Genomic DNA, 14599 nt, shown 5'->3' with positions numbered 1-14599 from the left:
TCTTCGACTTGTTTTGATCAATTTTCAAGCTTTTGCCCATTTTTTATAAGTCAATTTTTAGCTCAAGCAATTTTCCTCGCACCTTGCAACGCCCAACACTTTCAGCCCTGCATATGGTTACTCATAAGTCATTTATACAATTTAGAGGGGAATTTATTAATTAAATGCAAAAAAGCTCTCATTTTTGCACTTTAATGCATTTAATTAATTACTTTATTTGGATTTTGGTGTTGCACCAATATTGGCAAAATACTAAAAAATGAAATATTCCATTTTATTGCTTAAAGTACTTACACTTGGGCATGAAAGAAAAGGAAATATAAGGGAATTACATTACTGATTTCTTTCCCTCCTATGTTTGCTATGGATAGGCAGACCCAGTAAAATATTATTTTTAACTTCATGTTGGGCATGGAGTAGCGTAAGCATAACTTATTTTAATTTCATCTGCCTAAGTTTGTTGTGAGGTTTTGTGGAGAATAAAGGAAGCTTCTGTGTTTCATTTTCTCTTATGCATATGTGAAGAAGAATAGAAAGAATTTGCAGGATTTTGGTTTGCTTTTGGAAGACACCAAACTTCCTTAAAGACATCGTCTTCAGGAGTGAAAGATATCTCTGAGATGGTATACAGTTAATCTCATTTAGAGGCTAAGGTGGGTAAATAGTCAGTAATTTATGAGGGAATTGGTATCAGGTTTGATTCAAAGATGAAGATATTTTCTGTATTTTAATTTGCATTAATCTCTTTCTGAAAGTGGTTTTATCAATCTGGAAAATTAGTAGAAGGATTTGCTTATTTCCTGAAGATTATGCAACTACATTGCATCTTTGGAGAGGTTGTGAGCTCAAATATTGACTCAACCTATGTGTGGATCAGAATATAATTTTCTGGGTATTGCTTCATTAAATTTCCCTATTGTTGGTGCTGCCTGAGGCAGTTTCCAGGCTTTCTAGTGAAGATTTGAATTGAATTTTTGGAAATATGTTGACCCTTCTAGCTGATAGGATATAAAGAGTTTGGGTGTCTTTTAAATTTTTGAGTCTTCTTGAGGATCGCCTTTTTCAAGATTAAAACAGTGTTTACCATACAGGGTAAAAGGATACTTATCGCATGTAGTACAGTAAGATATAACACAGAACAGATGCTTTATTCATATACGCAATATGCACTCCAAGTACAATGCTTACAATAATGATGATGATGATGATCAATAGTTCCTTCCGAATGGTGTACATATACTTTCCTGAAGGGGTGACTCAACCATCACGCACCCTTTTGGATACAATTTTACCTGTCAACTACACTATAGATTTTACCGACAACATCATCCCCCCAAAAAGTAAAGTCTACCCCGGACGACAAAATAAAGACAACCCTTACAACAAAACTCAAATAAAATAAAATAAAATAAAAAATTACATCAATATTTAGACACTAAGAAGAGGGATTCGTCCCTAGTGTAGTAGTTGTTCGTGCCCAAAGCTCGTTCAACTCTGCTCATAGCCTATACACTTGCTCCTTCCGTATTTTCAATTCTGCTTCAGCCTCCATCTGAAGCTCCAAAGCTAATTGCATCATTTCAGCAATTTCTCCAAGCTCTCTCTCTTTCTCCTCTACCACCCGCTCCTTCTCTACTGCTAACTGGTCCTTTTCCGCTGCCATCTTATGTAGCTGACTCTGTCGAGCTAACAATGCTGCCCTCTCGGAACCCCAAGCTGCCCTCTCTGCAGCTAGTCTGGTAGTTGACTCCTCCCAAGCGCTCTCCGCTGCTACCTGGTCTGTCTGGCTCCTCCGAAGGGTATAATACGCATCCTTTTGTATCTCGACTATCTCCTGAGTCAAAGCCTCTATTCGGCTCTCCATACCTGGATCTCTCGTAGTGGCCCAATCCTAGCACATCTCTGCAATCTCCACACTCGGCCATCCTTGCTCCTTAAAACAAACTATAAAGGCCATCGGACATCCTAATCTCATGAAGGAAATAAGCAAGTCGTTGTAGTATAGTGGTGAGTAGACCCAGGTTCACTCCCCGGCAACGGTGCCAAATGTTTACCATACAAGATAAAAGGATACTTATCGCATGTAGTACAGTAAGATATAACACAGAACAGATGCTTTATTCGTATACACAATATGCACTCCAAGTACGCTGCTTACAATAATGATCGTCATCATCATCATCATCATCATCAATAGTCCCTTCTGGACGGTGTACATATACTTTCCCGAAGGGGTGACTCAACTGTCACATGCCCTTTCGGATACAATTCTACTTGTCGGCTACACTATAGATTTTACCGACAACAAATAGCAGGTTTGAAATTTCAATTAAAGGTCAAGCTTTAGACTGAACTGCTAACTACCTGATTAAGGTCGTGGGATTGTTTTGAAGCATATACTAGTAAATGTAACAGATTTTGAAGGCTTACTGTAGACATCTGGGCACAAATTAATTAATTAAAATCAGTTTAGCAGTGAACAAGCATATTGGTAAATTGTGTGAACATTTTAGAGTTCACCCCTGCTTTCTTGAGTGCTGGGAAAGGAGTGAGTCTGGAGCTGATTTAAAATAACACAGTTGTCAAAATCACATCTTTTGGATTTCTGTTATGTCAGTTACTTTGATGCCTGTCTGCTGGAGTTTGGTCTACCCAGAAAAGACTGTAGACTGGAGAGCTTCATCTAGGTGATTCGAATGACAAATCAAGTGATTCACTCTTTCAATTACAAGAATACAGCTTTGAAAAGTAATTCTAAATATTTCTGCTGTCAAAAAGTAGTAAGATTAATGTTGTGATTTTAAATGTTAAATGTTATTCAACTTTTTCATTTTTCTTAAGTTAGATTAATTTTTTTTGGCAATTGGGAGTTCAAAACACATACATCAAAATTCATTCAAAAAAACAGCAGTCACCACATTGGTTAAACAAACCATCCTTGTCTGCAACACTTGACATGAAATGCAGTGACAGCAAGTGATTCACTCTTTCAATTACAAGAATACAGCTTTGAAAATTAGTTCTAAATATTTCTGCTGTCAAAAAGTAGTAAGATTAATGTTTTCATTTTAAGTGTTAAATGTTATTCAACTTTTTCATTTTACTTAAGTTAGATTAATTTTTTTTGGCAATTGGGAGTTCAAAACACATACATCAAAATTCATTCAAAAAAACAGCAGTGACTACATTGGTTAAACAAACCATCCTTGTCTGCAACACTTGACATGAAATGCAGTGACAGTGAAGATAGAAAAATTACAAGTAAAAAAATTGGGGTGAACAATTCACAACAAAAAAATCTACTTTTGGAAGGACCTATTGGAAACAGAAAAAAATGATTTAGTGTGGATCAACAGGATTCTTAAATAAGACAATACTGTAGATCAACATCCACATCAAAGGGCTCAGCATTGGAGCGATGAGAGCTTTTCTAATGCTATGAGCTTGTTACTAAACAAATGCATTCTTAAATAAGGTAAAACTGTAGATCAACATCCACATCCAAGGGCTCAGCACTGGAGCAATGAGAGCTTTTCTAACAAATGCATTGCAGATTCTCAAACTGTTCTCATGTGAAATAAAAGTAGCCAATCCATGTGAAAAAGAAGAAAGAAATCAAATATGATTCAAACATTCATAAGATCATCAAAAGATGATCAATAGTTCTTGAAAAGGGCATCGACTTCCAAAAGGAGAAAAGTGACAGAAAGAAAAAATTTAAATCAAACAGATAGACATGGTTGCTCCAATGCAATAATATTTAAGAGAGATGAACTTCTTCCGCACAAAGTGTTGTGATGGCTTCTATTCATTGCAGCCTTGTCCTTGGCAAAAATTTCACCATCCTTACCTAGTTTTGAAGGTAGAAAATAGAAATTTTGATCAAAAACTCCTAGAAGTACCAAGTAAATAGAATTTTCACAACTACTTTGAGCCTGAATATGGTTTACTATGTCCCCCTTCAATATAAATAAGTGTATCATAGGGAGACACTTGGATGATCAAGGTCCATAAAAATGAAATTGTCAAACTGTAAAGGCTATTGAACATCTATTCTGTGCAAGTGTAGATGCCAAATAGCCTATTAAAAACCTTATCCTCTCTTACAAGGTCTTAATATTATGATTATAGATAGCTTCTATTATTATCAATTATTATTTCATGGTTATCTATTTGTAATCTATTGTAAATATTAGAATGTTTCTAATATTTAGTTTGTTGTTACTTTTAGTTAACTGTTAGCTAGAATAGAATGTTTCTATTCTTTATGATCAATTCCTGAGGAAATGTCGTTTATTCATTTGTATCTATTGATCTATTGATCACTGTCAATAACAAGCAAGTATTTTACAAATTAATTTGTAATACTTAATGCCAGATCACATTTAATATCTCATATTGCACTTAGATTAAAAGTCTTTCAAAAAGCCAAAAGTGGCATGTTGTGATGGTTAAGTTGTTGTGTTGTTCTTGCCATCAAGGTTCAAATCCCATTGGGATGAGGTCCCCCATTTGTGGCCTCACCATCCATAGCTCCAGGTCAAAGCATTTATGCCTTTTTTCAAAAAAAGAGCCTTTCAAAAGGAAACTGACTCTATGGAACTTTAAAAGTAAATCAATTCTCCTTGTAATGCTTTAGCTGAATATGATTTAATACAAGATGCCTATGACTTTTAAACAATGAAAGCATGTCATGCTCACAGCAATCTAAAGCATTGGATCAGTTTATGACACATGAAATCTGTATTGACAGGAAAGATTACAAACATAGTTTTTAGACATTAAAGAGAGTTCAATTTTAAAAGAAGTTATATCCATGGTTCATTGGATATAAAGTAACCCTTTAAATGTAAAAGATGCTATAGATACCTGTTATGTAACCAGGGTCAAGCTCTGTAATAGCAGATAAGCCAGTGTCTGGCCTTGACTTGCATTCTGGATTGTCTGTTTGATTGTATGGATCGAGCATCATGCACTTAAGCCAACAATTTACAACAGAAATTACCTATTGAATAGAAAATTTGACAGTGTTAGCATTCTTTCATCATTACATAAAATCCACAGCTTTACCACAAATTATAGTAGATTCAAAAAGAATAAATTTATTTTAGCAAGATTGAAATTTCAAAAAAATTATAATTACTCGGTCAATTGATATCCCTCACACATTATCCCAAAATGATCATACATGATTTGGAAAACCAGATGCCATTGGGATGGAAAGAGGAATCAAAATGTAATGTCCCCTCTTTAGTATGACATGGCATTGTTCGTGGATTTGCCTATTACAGACTCTCGTAGGCAGATGGGTTTGGTGAGAGAGTCATTTTGGCATTTATTTGGTGATTTGATGGCTCATTATGCTCTTGGAGATATTATTTTACTATCATTTTTTTTACGGGGCCTACATGTTATAATTCTAAGTTGAGTTGCACTTTTCTTTTATAAAGTTATTTATTATAAAAGTGCATTATAATGGGATTTTATAATGGATGTTTCTAGAAGTTCTTAGTAACTTCTTAGAAAAGGATGCTTCTAGAAGTTCTTAGTAACTTCTTAGAAAAGTAAATAAATAGAGGGCTTGGCCTCTCATTTGGGACGGGAATTTGATGATTTACTACCTTTTCTCTATGAGCATTTGTGGCACCATCTAGGTCTGCAAATATTCAGCATAATCCTTAAGAACGATACCTCTCAAGAGATTGCATAACTGAGGAAGTGAGAGACCTTCTGAAGGTTGCACATTGGATGTGGTAATCAGCCATTTCATGTTGAACTTCATTGGTATATTCAGTTTTGAACAGAGATTTGGTTAAGGGTTTGTGATTTGTGTTGCAAGAAGACTTGTGCTCTACTTATTCCTCGAGAGGATCATTTGGGAGCAATCTGGAAAGAAATCAGGGCATTTTTGAGGAGTTTTTGACAGGGCCTGTTATGCAATGGATACACATTTTTGCTCATAACTACCAATCGGCTGGGAGTATGATTTTATAATTTTGGGAGGGCATTCTTCTAACCTAGGCACCCCTTTCCTTGGCATTTTCGGCAGCTAAAACCCCAGCAATTATTTTTGCTAGAAGCCGTACAGTTAGTACAGGTACGGCTGTACCTGCTGGCGGTACAGGGACTGGATTGGGAGCAGTTTATGGGCTGCAGCACTGTTGTTTCATCATCAGCATTCGGCTACAGCATTTTGGCAGTAATCAGGTTCCATTTTGATTGCACTTGATTATGAAAATTGCATATGTTATATTCAGATATAAGGGTCTGAAAAAATTCAGTCACTGTGTAATAGTCTTTGCACAAATACTGTCATTTTGTATTAGTTAGAATCTATTGTGTGAGACAATGAAGCTGTAATTGACATCTATATTGAATGCATATATATATTGGCACTGTTATTTGCATCATTGTATTGTGTGGATTTGGCATCAACAATTTCTGCAATCAGTTGTTTACTAACAGCAGTAGAGCTGCGTGCATGCCAAGTGTTCGACGGAATTTTCATAGTACATATTTAGTTTCATTCTTCAGCAGTACAGTCCAGATTGTATGTCAAGTGTTTGACAAAATTCCATACCTCAGCATTGGTAAGTCCTAGTGGCTTTTTAGCAAGGGTCACTACACAAAATCTTGGTGATGTAGTGAGAAAATACATGGATAAATACAATGCAGCCAGAATAGTTGACCCATTTGTAGAAGAAAAGAAACTATCTAGAAGAATTTACTACAACCATCTTGTAAAAACACAGTAGAATATGATAATGGGAATGTCTTCATGAATTACTGTAATTACTGATAATGATGTGCATGATACCAAAAATGAAGCCACGCATAGGAAAACATTGTGGGGGAGAACTTTCATGATGACAATTCAACTCCTATTAGCAGATAAATTTTAGTACAAAGGTTGGCTGTAGCAGTCCAATAAAATTCTTCCATACCTTGCTAGCTACAATAATTCAAAATTTAATTAGGCATATCACACCACATAGATGATGACAACTGATAGAATAACAGAACAGAAATATCAATCAAATAACACTGAATGTTTGGGTATCAAAGAAGTGTGTCAACTAGGTTTGAGCCCTAAGTCACCAAAAAGAAAATAGATCGTGTAAAAACTCAAGTCTTATTCAAGCCAAATAACCTACATAAAGAATACCAGCTCTCAGATGCACAATTTGAATATGTTAATGATGTTCAAATGCAAGGATGAGCCTAAGTGTCATATCCCCACCATGAAATGCCTTCAATAAACAATTGAAAAGATATCATCAAAAATAAATTTGAGCATCAAACAATGTTGAAATACAACATCCACATACAAATTAAGGACAAGAGGCACAAGGGCCAGCAAGCATAGCAATGCTTTATGAAATTTATGAGATGGAATCAATATATAATAGAAAGAATTGTAGTGGATCATTTACAATGATCCTGTGTAATGTATATACTCCCTCATAAATTCAGCGGCAAAGGAGACCCTCGCAGGTAATGCCAAGCAATATCAAATTTAAGAATTTTTCATACGTGTATTATTGTCAGCCATAGAAGGAGAGATATATGTCATCGATAATCATCAAATATGAGTTAACAACTATGATTGTTAAGGAAATGCAATAGTTACTAAACCTGTATATGTATAGCTTTGTTCCAGATACAGAAACAATAGTTCTTAGTACACCATAGTTAATAGCATCTATATCTGCCCATTATTAATTAGCTTAGTTATACGATCTTACGCATCTTTGTTTTAAACTAATCAATATTAAAACATAAGTAGAATCTCACAATGGGCAATCATAAGGAAATAGAGGAGAGTCTGCAATGAAGGAAGAACTGCTAAGGGTACCCAATTGCAGTGGCAATTAAGAAAGAACTGCCAAGGGCACCCTATAACAGTGGCAATTAAGGGAGAACTGCTAGGGGCACCATATTGTTGTGCCAGTTAAGGAAGAACTATAAAGGCACCCTACTACACTATGATTAAAGGATAACTGCAAACTCTATTGCAAGTACCTTCCAGCTCATATGTCTAGTGGTCAAACATGGTTAACTACAATTATAGAAGAATGGTAGAAGATGTATAGAGGGAGAACAGCAATCTTAGGTCACCCTGCTTTGCTTCCTTACTACACGTCTTCTATAGTTGGAATTCAAATATAATTCATGTATTGCATGATTATGAAGATGTATTGTCTTTACTCTAATCCTTGATCATTTATTAACAATGTTTGCATTATTGAGTATATGTACATATCCTTTTTATGTCGCATTAGTTTATGTGGTGGATGCAGGATTTCAAGCCCATATGTGGATGTTTCACTTCTATAATTGATATAAATTATTTATTACGATGTCGATCATTGTGATATGAAAATTATTTGCACAACCCTTGAAGATTGCACCACCTTTGGGTAGTTGAATTTGGCGAAGCAAAGATTGGTAGATTTCATTGTAGTAGTATTCATCTTTCATGTTCTTAGGATTAGGATAGAACTCTCAACCCTATCCCCATTTACTTTCTACATATATCGTAAAAACCCAAAAATGTACTTTCATTTCTATATCATAGGTAAGCTCCCATACCTAGTATTCATTGTAGTAGTATTCATCTTTCACATTCTTAGGATTAGAATAGGACTCTCAACCCTACTCTCATTTACTTTCTACATATATCGTAAAAACCCGAAAAGGTACTTTCATTTCTATATCATATTACCATATGAAATCTCCCATACCTAGTATTCATTGTAGTAGCATTCATCTTTCACATTCTTAGGATTAGAATAGAACTCTCAACCATACCCTCACTTAATTTCTACATATATCATAAAAAACTGAAAATGTACTTTCATTTCTATATCATATGAAAGCTCCCATACATTATTATCGTCTCAATCATCTTTAGAATGAGTAAGTCCCCTTGTAATACCAACATATCACATCAAACATTGAGCTTATCCAAAATCAAAAACTGACATAAAAGAACCCTAGAGTCTATTGTATGATCCTTTGCAATCTTAGCATACACATGATTTGGCTCAAGAGAGGATAAGATACTTTGGTATTTTATTCCAATGTTGGTACTATCATGAAACACACATCAACATGTTGTGGAGCCAATTATTGGTTGTTATTCCTAGTAAATGATAATTTTAAACCATAATGAGGGTTCAAGTAAAAACTTCCGAGTCTGCCACTAAAATAGTAGGATCAATCATTCATGACAAAAGAGCCTTCAAATGTAGGACTAGCACTTTTTTTACATGATCCCTCTTATAGTAGTAAACCTATTTTTTTTAAGCTTGTGCCCTTTTTAATGTCTTATATTAAGTTTCATTTATAGTTCTATGGAGTTTCTTGACAAAGGAACGTAAGGACGTGGGGACAAGTTTTAAGGACAATGGATCAAGGGCCCGAATTTGAGGATGTTGAGGGCATGTTGAGGGGACGGTTGTGGAGCGATGGTAGGGGTCGACGCTGATATGCAAACTGAGATGAATTGAAATCAAGGCAAAATCTGCAATGCAACATATCTGTGAGTGCCCAATGAATGGCAAACTAGTTTTCACAAAGTTAAAGGTTGCAATCAAATGTTATGGCCAGAGACACATAGCAAGCAACTCGGTGGCACCGCAATGGAAGTGGTAGATTTGACGGCATTGAGGGAGAATGTTTCCTCCAAATCCCTACGTCATGAGGACATGAGGTCTCTCTTTTTTTTCTTTTTTCTTTTTTTTTGGGGGGAAGGTGGGGCACAGCTCCACGAAACATTGGTTTATTGTATGCACTATACTTTTCTTCTAACAAAATTGTTTCTTTTTGTTTAATTTTTATCAATAGCAATATATTATTTTGCCTATCAAGTTTTTATGTGCTCAAACCTAGATAATTGAATAATTTGATCACATTGTGCCACTGTTGTGTAAATGGACTGCTAATACGCTTCTCACCAACTAACCCTTATTAACAATATAAAAAAATTAACACTCCAATATAAGAACTAGAAAATGTCAAAAGATTTTCTTAAATCAATGTTTATATAGGTCATGGTCTAATAGGAATGAAGAGTAATACAAGGATTATTGAGATGGTCTCATGCCCGGTTAGGTATTGTTCCTGTTAAAACTAAGTTGTCGATGTGGATGCGAATGTGAGAATTGTGTTGTCCTATATTTTGTCACCACAAAATGCAGGTAACAGTAAGAAACTTTTTCAAACTAGTTTCGTGTCTCTCTAAGTTGAATTTGATATTTAATTGCTTAATGTTGATCGATCAATCAACTCCAATTCGTATATCAAATTCTTTTACTGAAGGCCTTCGTCAAGTCTTTTTTGTTTTTCTTTCTGGCGCGCCTATGCTTGATTTTTGAGGCCTTCATCATCCTTTTCTTTGCTTTTGAATGTGCGTTTGTTGGTTTTTAGTCCTTTGGTCTTGCTCAAGTCATGACTTTCGGTTTTCCTTTCATTGATCTAACCTAGAGCGTAATTTGAGTTGTCAGTCAAGAAATATGGTCATTTTAGTGCCCAAAAAGTGGACCTTTTTAACAGAACAGCACGAATTAAAAATATCACGTTATATTTTTAATTTGACATTCACTTTTTGAAAAATATAACTTAAATTCACTTTATGTTATGTTTTTAAGTTACTTTATCATTTTAATTTTCACTTAAAGTAACTATAGTGTACTTTATGTTATATTTTTAAGTTGAGTTTACTTTTTTATTTTTCACTTAAGTGACTATATTAACTATATAGTTCAATTTAATTTTTAGCATTTAAATCAAATGCTCTAGTAAATATTACTTTTTAAATGATATTTACATGTTATATTATTAATATGATATGTAAATGCAATTTATGTCCCACTTAAGTAATATTTTAATGAATTTGAATTGACATGTGCTTATTAAATCACTTTAAAAAGTCATCAAAAGTGGACATTTTATATGTTATTACATGTAAAATCCATCAAAAGTGGACCTTTTACATGTCATTGCATATGAAATTCAACTGAGAAACATAAATCCATCAAAAGTGGACCTTTTCATGTTTTTGCATATAAAAGTCATCAAAAATGGACCTTTTGATGCCATTGCATATTACTCACTTGAAATACGCAATGACATCAAAAAGGTGAGTTTTATAACTTAAATATGATTTTGCACACAAAATGTGAGCTTTCACTTAAAATATGCAATCGCCCCAAAAAGGTGAGTTTTCAAGCTAAATGCATATTTTAAAACATGCAATGCCTCCTAAAAAGTGTGATTTGCATCTTGGCATGTTTTTAATATATGCATTGCACACTAAAAGGTGCGTTTTGAATGAAAGTTTATGTTCTTGCCCTCAAGAAACCCGTTTTTGGAAGAACAAATGCAAAGAGCCTCCAAAAACCCATTTTTGATGATTGTGGGAGATTTCCTTCATGGTTTTTCATGAAATTTTCTCCAATAGGATCATTTTTGCTAAGCCATGGGTTTTCAAGCAATGAAAATGGATTTATCTTGCTAAAAAACATTATTTCAAACTCCTCTTAAGGGCATTTTTTGGAAAAATCTTCAAATAACAACATTTTTGGCTCACGTGTTTGCCCAAAGAGGAATCAATTTGGTATGCTTTAGTGTTCTCCTTGCATTGTGATGCACGTTTTGGCTTTTGGAAGCCAAAACGTTTTGATCTCTCACCTTGAAGAATCACATTTTTGGTCGAAAACATCCCACATGCATGTGCAACCAAAAACATTGGGATTTAGAGCAAAGATAGGGCACGTTTTTGGCATCTACCATTAAAAACGCCTCATTTGTTGCCTTCTCCATTTTGAAATTGCAAAGTTTGAAAGAGTCCAAGTGTTTTTGAAAAAAAAATCGACTTTGGAGCATTTTCCTCCATCATTGTTGGCACTTAATCTTCATGTAAGTGGACATTTTCTTTCTTGTTATTTAATTTGTGCTTATCTCGCTGATTTTATGCACATTATTGCTTAATGATTGCCACTTGTTGAAATTGATACCATGAAAAGTGCATTTTTCTTTTAAAAATGATGAAAATGTTCATTTTCATATTTTTGGTTTTTCCCCAAACTCCAAATTCGAAATTGCATGTTGAAGTGCTTTGCATATTGTCATGTTTGAGTCATTTGCCATAGGTACGTTTTTCTTTCGAAGTTTTTGTGTTTTGTGTGTTTTCTTTCCACTTTTCTCCACTTTGGAGAAGTTACAAGTTCTTTCCCAAGAACTTGTTCTTGTTTCATTTCATGCGAAAGCATCATCACATTCCATTTCCATCTTCCATGCCACAACACTTTGCATCTCATTTGACAAATATGATTACATGTTTTCCATCTCACTCACCATCCACACATGCATGTAATCTCATTTTCCACTTCCATTTTCACTCATATCACTTTCTATATCCACTCACACGACACAATTACATGAAAAAGCTTTACGTGCAATTGCATCTCCAAAACCCATTTTTGACTTAAAAGTCACTTTTTGAAAAGTCAAAAAAATGTCATTTTCATTTCCCATGTGCTTTGACTTCACCTTTTCACCAAAGATGACTCTAAACTTCATTTTCCCTCTTCCCTTTTCCATTTCCATCTCTCGATATGCACTCATGCTTTCATGAACAAATACATGTTTTTCCATTTTCCGCGTTTTTTACATGCTTCACATCTCATCCGTTTTCCGCACTTACATGTAAAAGCTCATCCTCCATTCGCATCTCATCTCATCTTTCATCCCTTGTTACATGTTGCACTTACATGTAAATTCATTTTCCATGCAATAACATCTTGAAAACCCTAAGTTACGTTTGAAAATCAGCAATCTCCATTCACACGCATTCCTATGTGTTTCACCTTCACATATTTTCATTTCATTTCCATCTTCCATTTTTCACCTTCATAACACTTCATTCCACATTCCATTTCCATTCACATTTCATCTCCATTCACTACATAAGTATATGTTTTCTTTTTGAGATCATTTCATTGGATCTACAAAGCCTCCAATCCATTTTCGAACCTTTGTTGTTGATCGAGAATTAATTTGTATGGTGATTTCCTCTGGTGATGTGTTTATGTTTTGGGATTTTTGTGTTGCAACACAAGTGCAAGAGATGCCCTCACTATCAAAATTAAAATCCAAAGGCAAGATGAAATATCAATTCGATAAAGAGTTGGCTCATGCAACTCCATCATCAATTGTATTTGTTCTTGATAACGTAATGGACACAAAGATCGGTCATGTGGACATGGCTGATTTTCTGCAGAGAGTAGTAACTCCTATTGGCCACGAGATGAAGTGCATCAAAAGAAGTCACATTCACTTGGTGTCTATTTTTCCTATGGCTGCTATGGAACCTGATTTTGTTCTTGGATGTGCAAGACGCTTTAGCCCAAAATCGAAAACAATCAAGAATGTTTACGGCAAGGTTGTCATTAGTCATGATCTAGAGGTCATTGAGCAGATCTTCAAGGTACCACATAATGCAGAGTGTGCAGATCTAACCAGAGAATCATCTTTGGCAAGCTGGAATGGGAAGAAAGGTGATTATCATAAATATGTTAACCAATACTAATTAGACAATAAAAGAAATAACTTCTCAAGATGGCCAAAGACCGTTCATTGGTTTAATTTCAAACCACAATACAAAGATCTCATCATTCCACTCAGCAAAGTTTGCAATTTCAAAGATTCTACTGATTTTGAGCCATGGATGTACAAGTTTATCTTCCAAATCATGGAAAACAGAAAACACATCTTTTGGGGAGAGTTGATTAGCGTTGCACTTTGCTAGCAGTTGCTCAACGTAGGAACTTTAGATCCCTTTTACATGAGCTCCTACCTTGTTTACATTACTGCTGCTATGGGATCTTTCTCTAGTCTCTCAACCAAAGGAGATCGTCCTCAAATTACAATTTGGGATTACTATGACAAAATCACTCTGGCTAATAGTAAGTTTCATTTCAGAAGAATCCAAGATGCTTTCTTTGGGCATTTCTAGTGCTTATTCAATAAACAGTTATCCATCAAGAGGGTATCTAACGCAACATGAGAAAAGGTGAATCAATACAATTGTATTTTCATTCAATTTCCAACTTTTACATACTTGAGAGTAGGATACTTTAAAGGAGAACCATATACCTTACTTAGGTATGCTACTGATTGAATCATCTTGATGAAGCTAGCTAGACAGCTCATGGAAGTGCAGTGTGATCAGCATACTATGCATAGGCCTGGTTTCAGTATTACTTCAGCCAAACCCTTAGCAATCAGCAATTACTCAATCAACTTTGTGCACAAAGCGAAGAATATGGAAGTAGAGTTGCAGTTGGTTACTTCGAAGAAGTTCAAAGGCCGATTTGATTTCAATTATCGAGAAATGAATTCTCAAATGAAAAGGGCATTCACACATGTTCATCGCATTGAGGATGTCTAGATTGATATGAGAACGGAGCTGGATATAATGAAGATGGACTACTACAGACTAACCTTGCGGCAAATAATCGATCTTAAGATGTTGGAGATTCCTTCAAATTTCCAAGTCGAAGATGAAGGCAACATTCTTGATCCGGAATTTCAT

At 34.9% G+C, this 14599-nt stretch overlaps 1 protein-coding gene across 2 annotated transcripts in view; it reads right to left on the bottom strand.

Moving 5' to 3' along the window:
* PSAT1 (phospholipid sterol acyl transferase 1) overlaps window positions 1-14599 on the bottom strand; it is a 285872-nt gene that overhangs the window by 249277 nt on the left and 21996 nt on the right. For both annotated transcript variants that reach the window (XR_016358477.1, XM_089808807.1), the window contains exon 2: window positions 4870-5005. Coding sequence is in view for 1 of the 2 variants with exons in the window: in XM_089808807.1 (XP_089664933.1) it covers window positions 4870-5005 (136 nt within the window). In the remaining variant the exon portion in view is untranslated. The remainder of the gene's footprint in view (window positions 1-4869; window positions 5006-14599) is intronic.

This window comes from Cupressus sempervirens, chromosome 11, assembly GCF_028749045.1.
Source record: "Cupressus sempervirens isolate cs-2001-9-10 chromosome 11, ASM2874904v1, whole genome shotgun sequence".
NCBI lineage: Eukaryota > Viridiplantae > Streptophyta > Pinopsida > Cupressales > Cupressaceae > Cupressus > Cupressus sempervirens.
The sequence above is the reverse complement of the archived record's forward strand: the minus strand, read 5'-3'. Positions and strand labels throughout refer to the sequence as shown.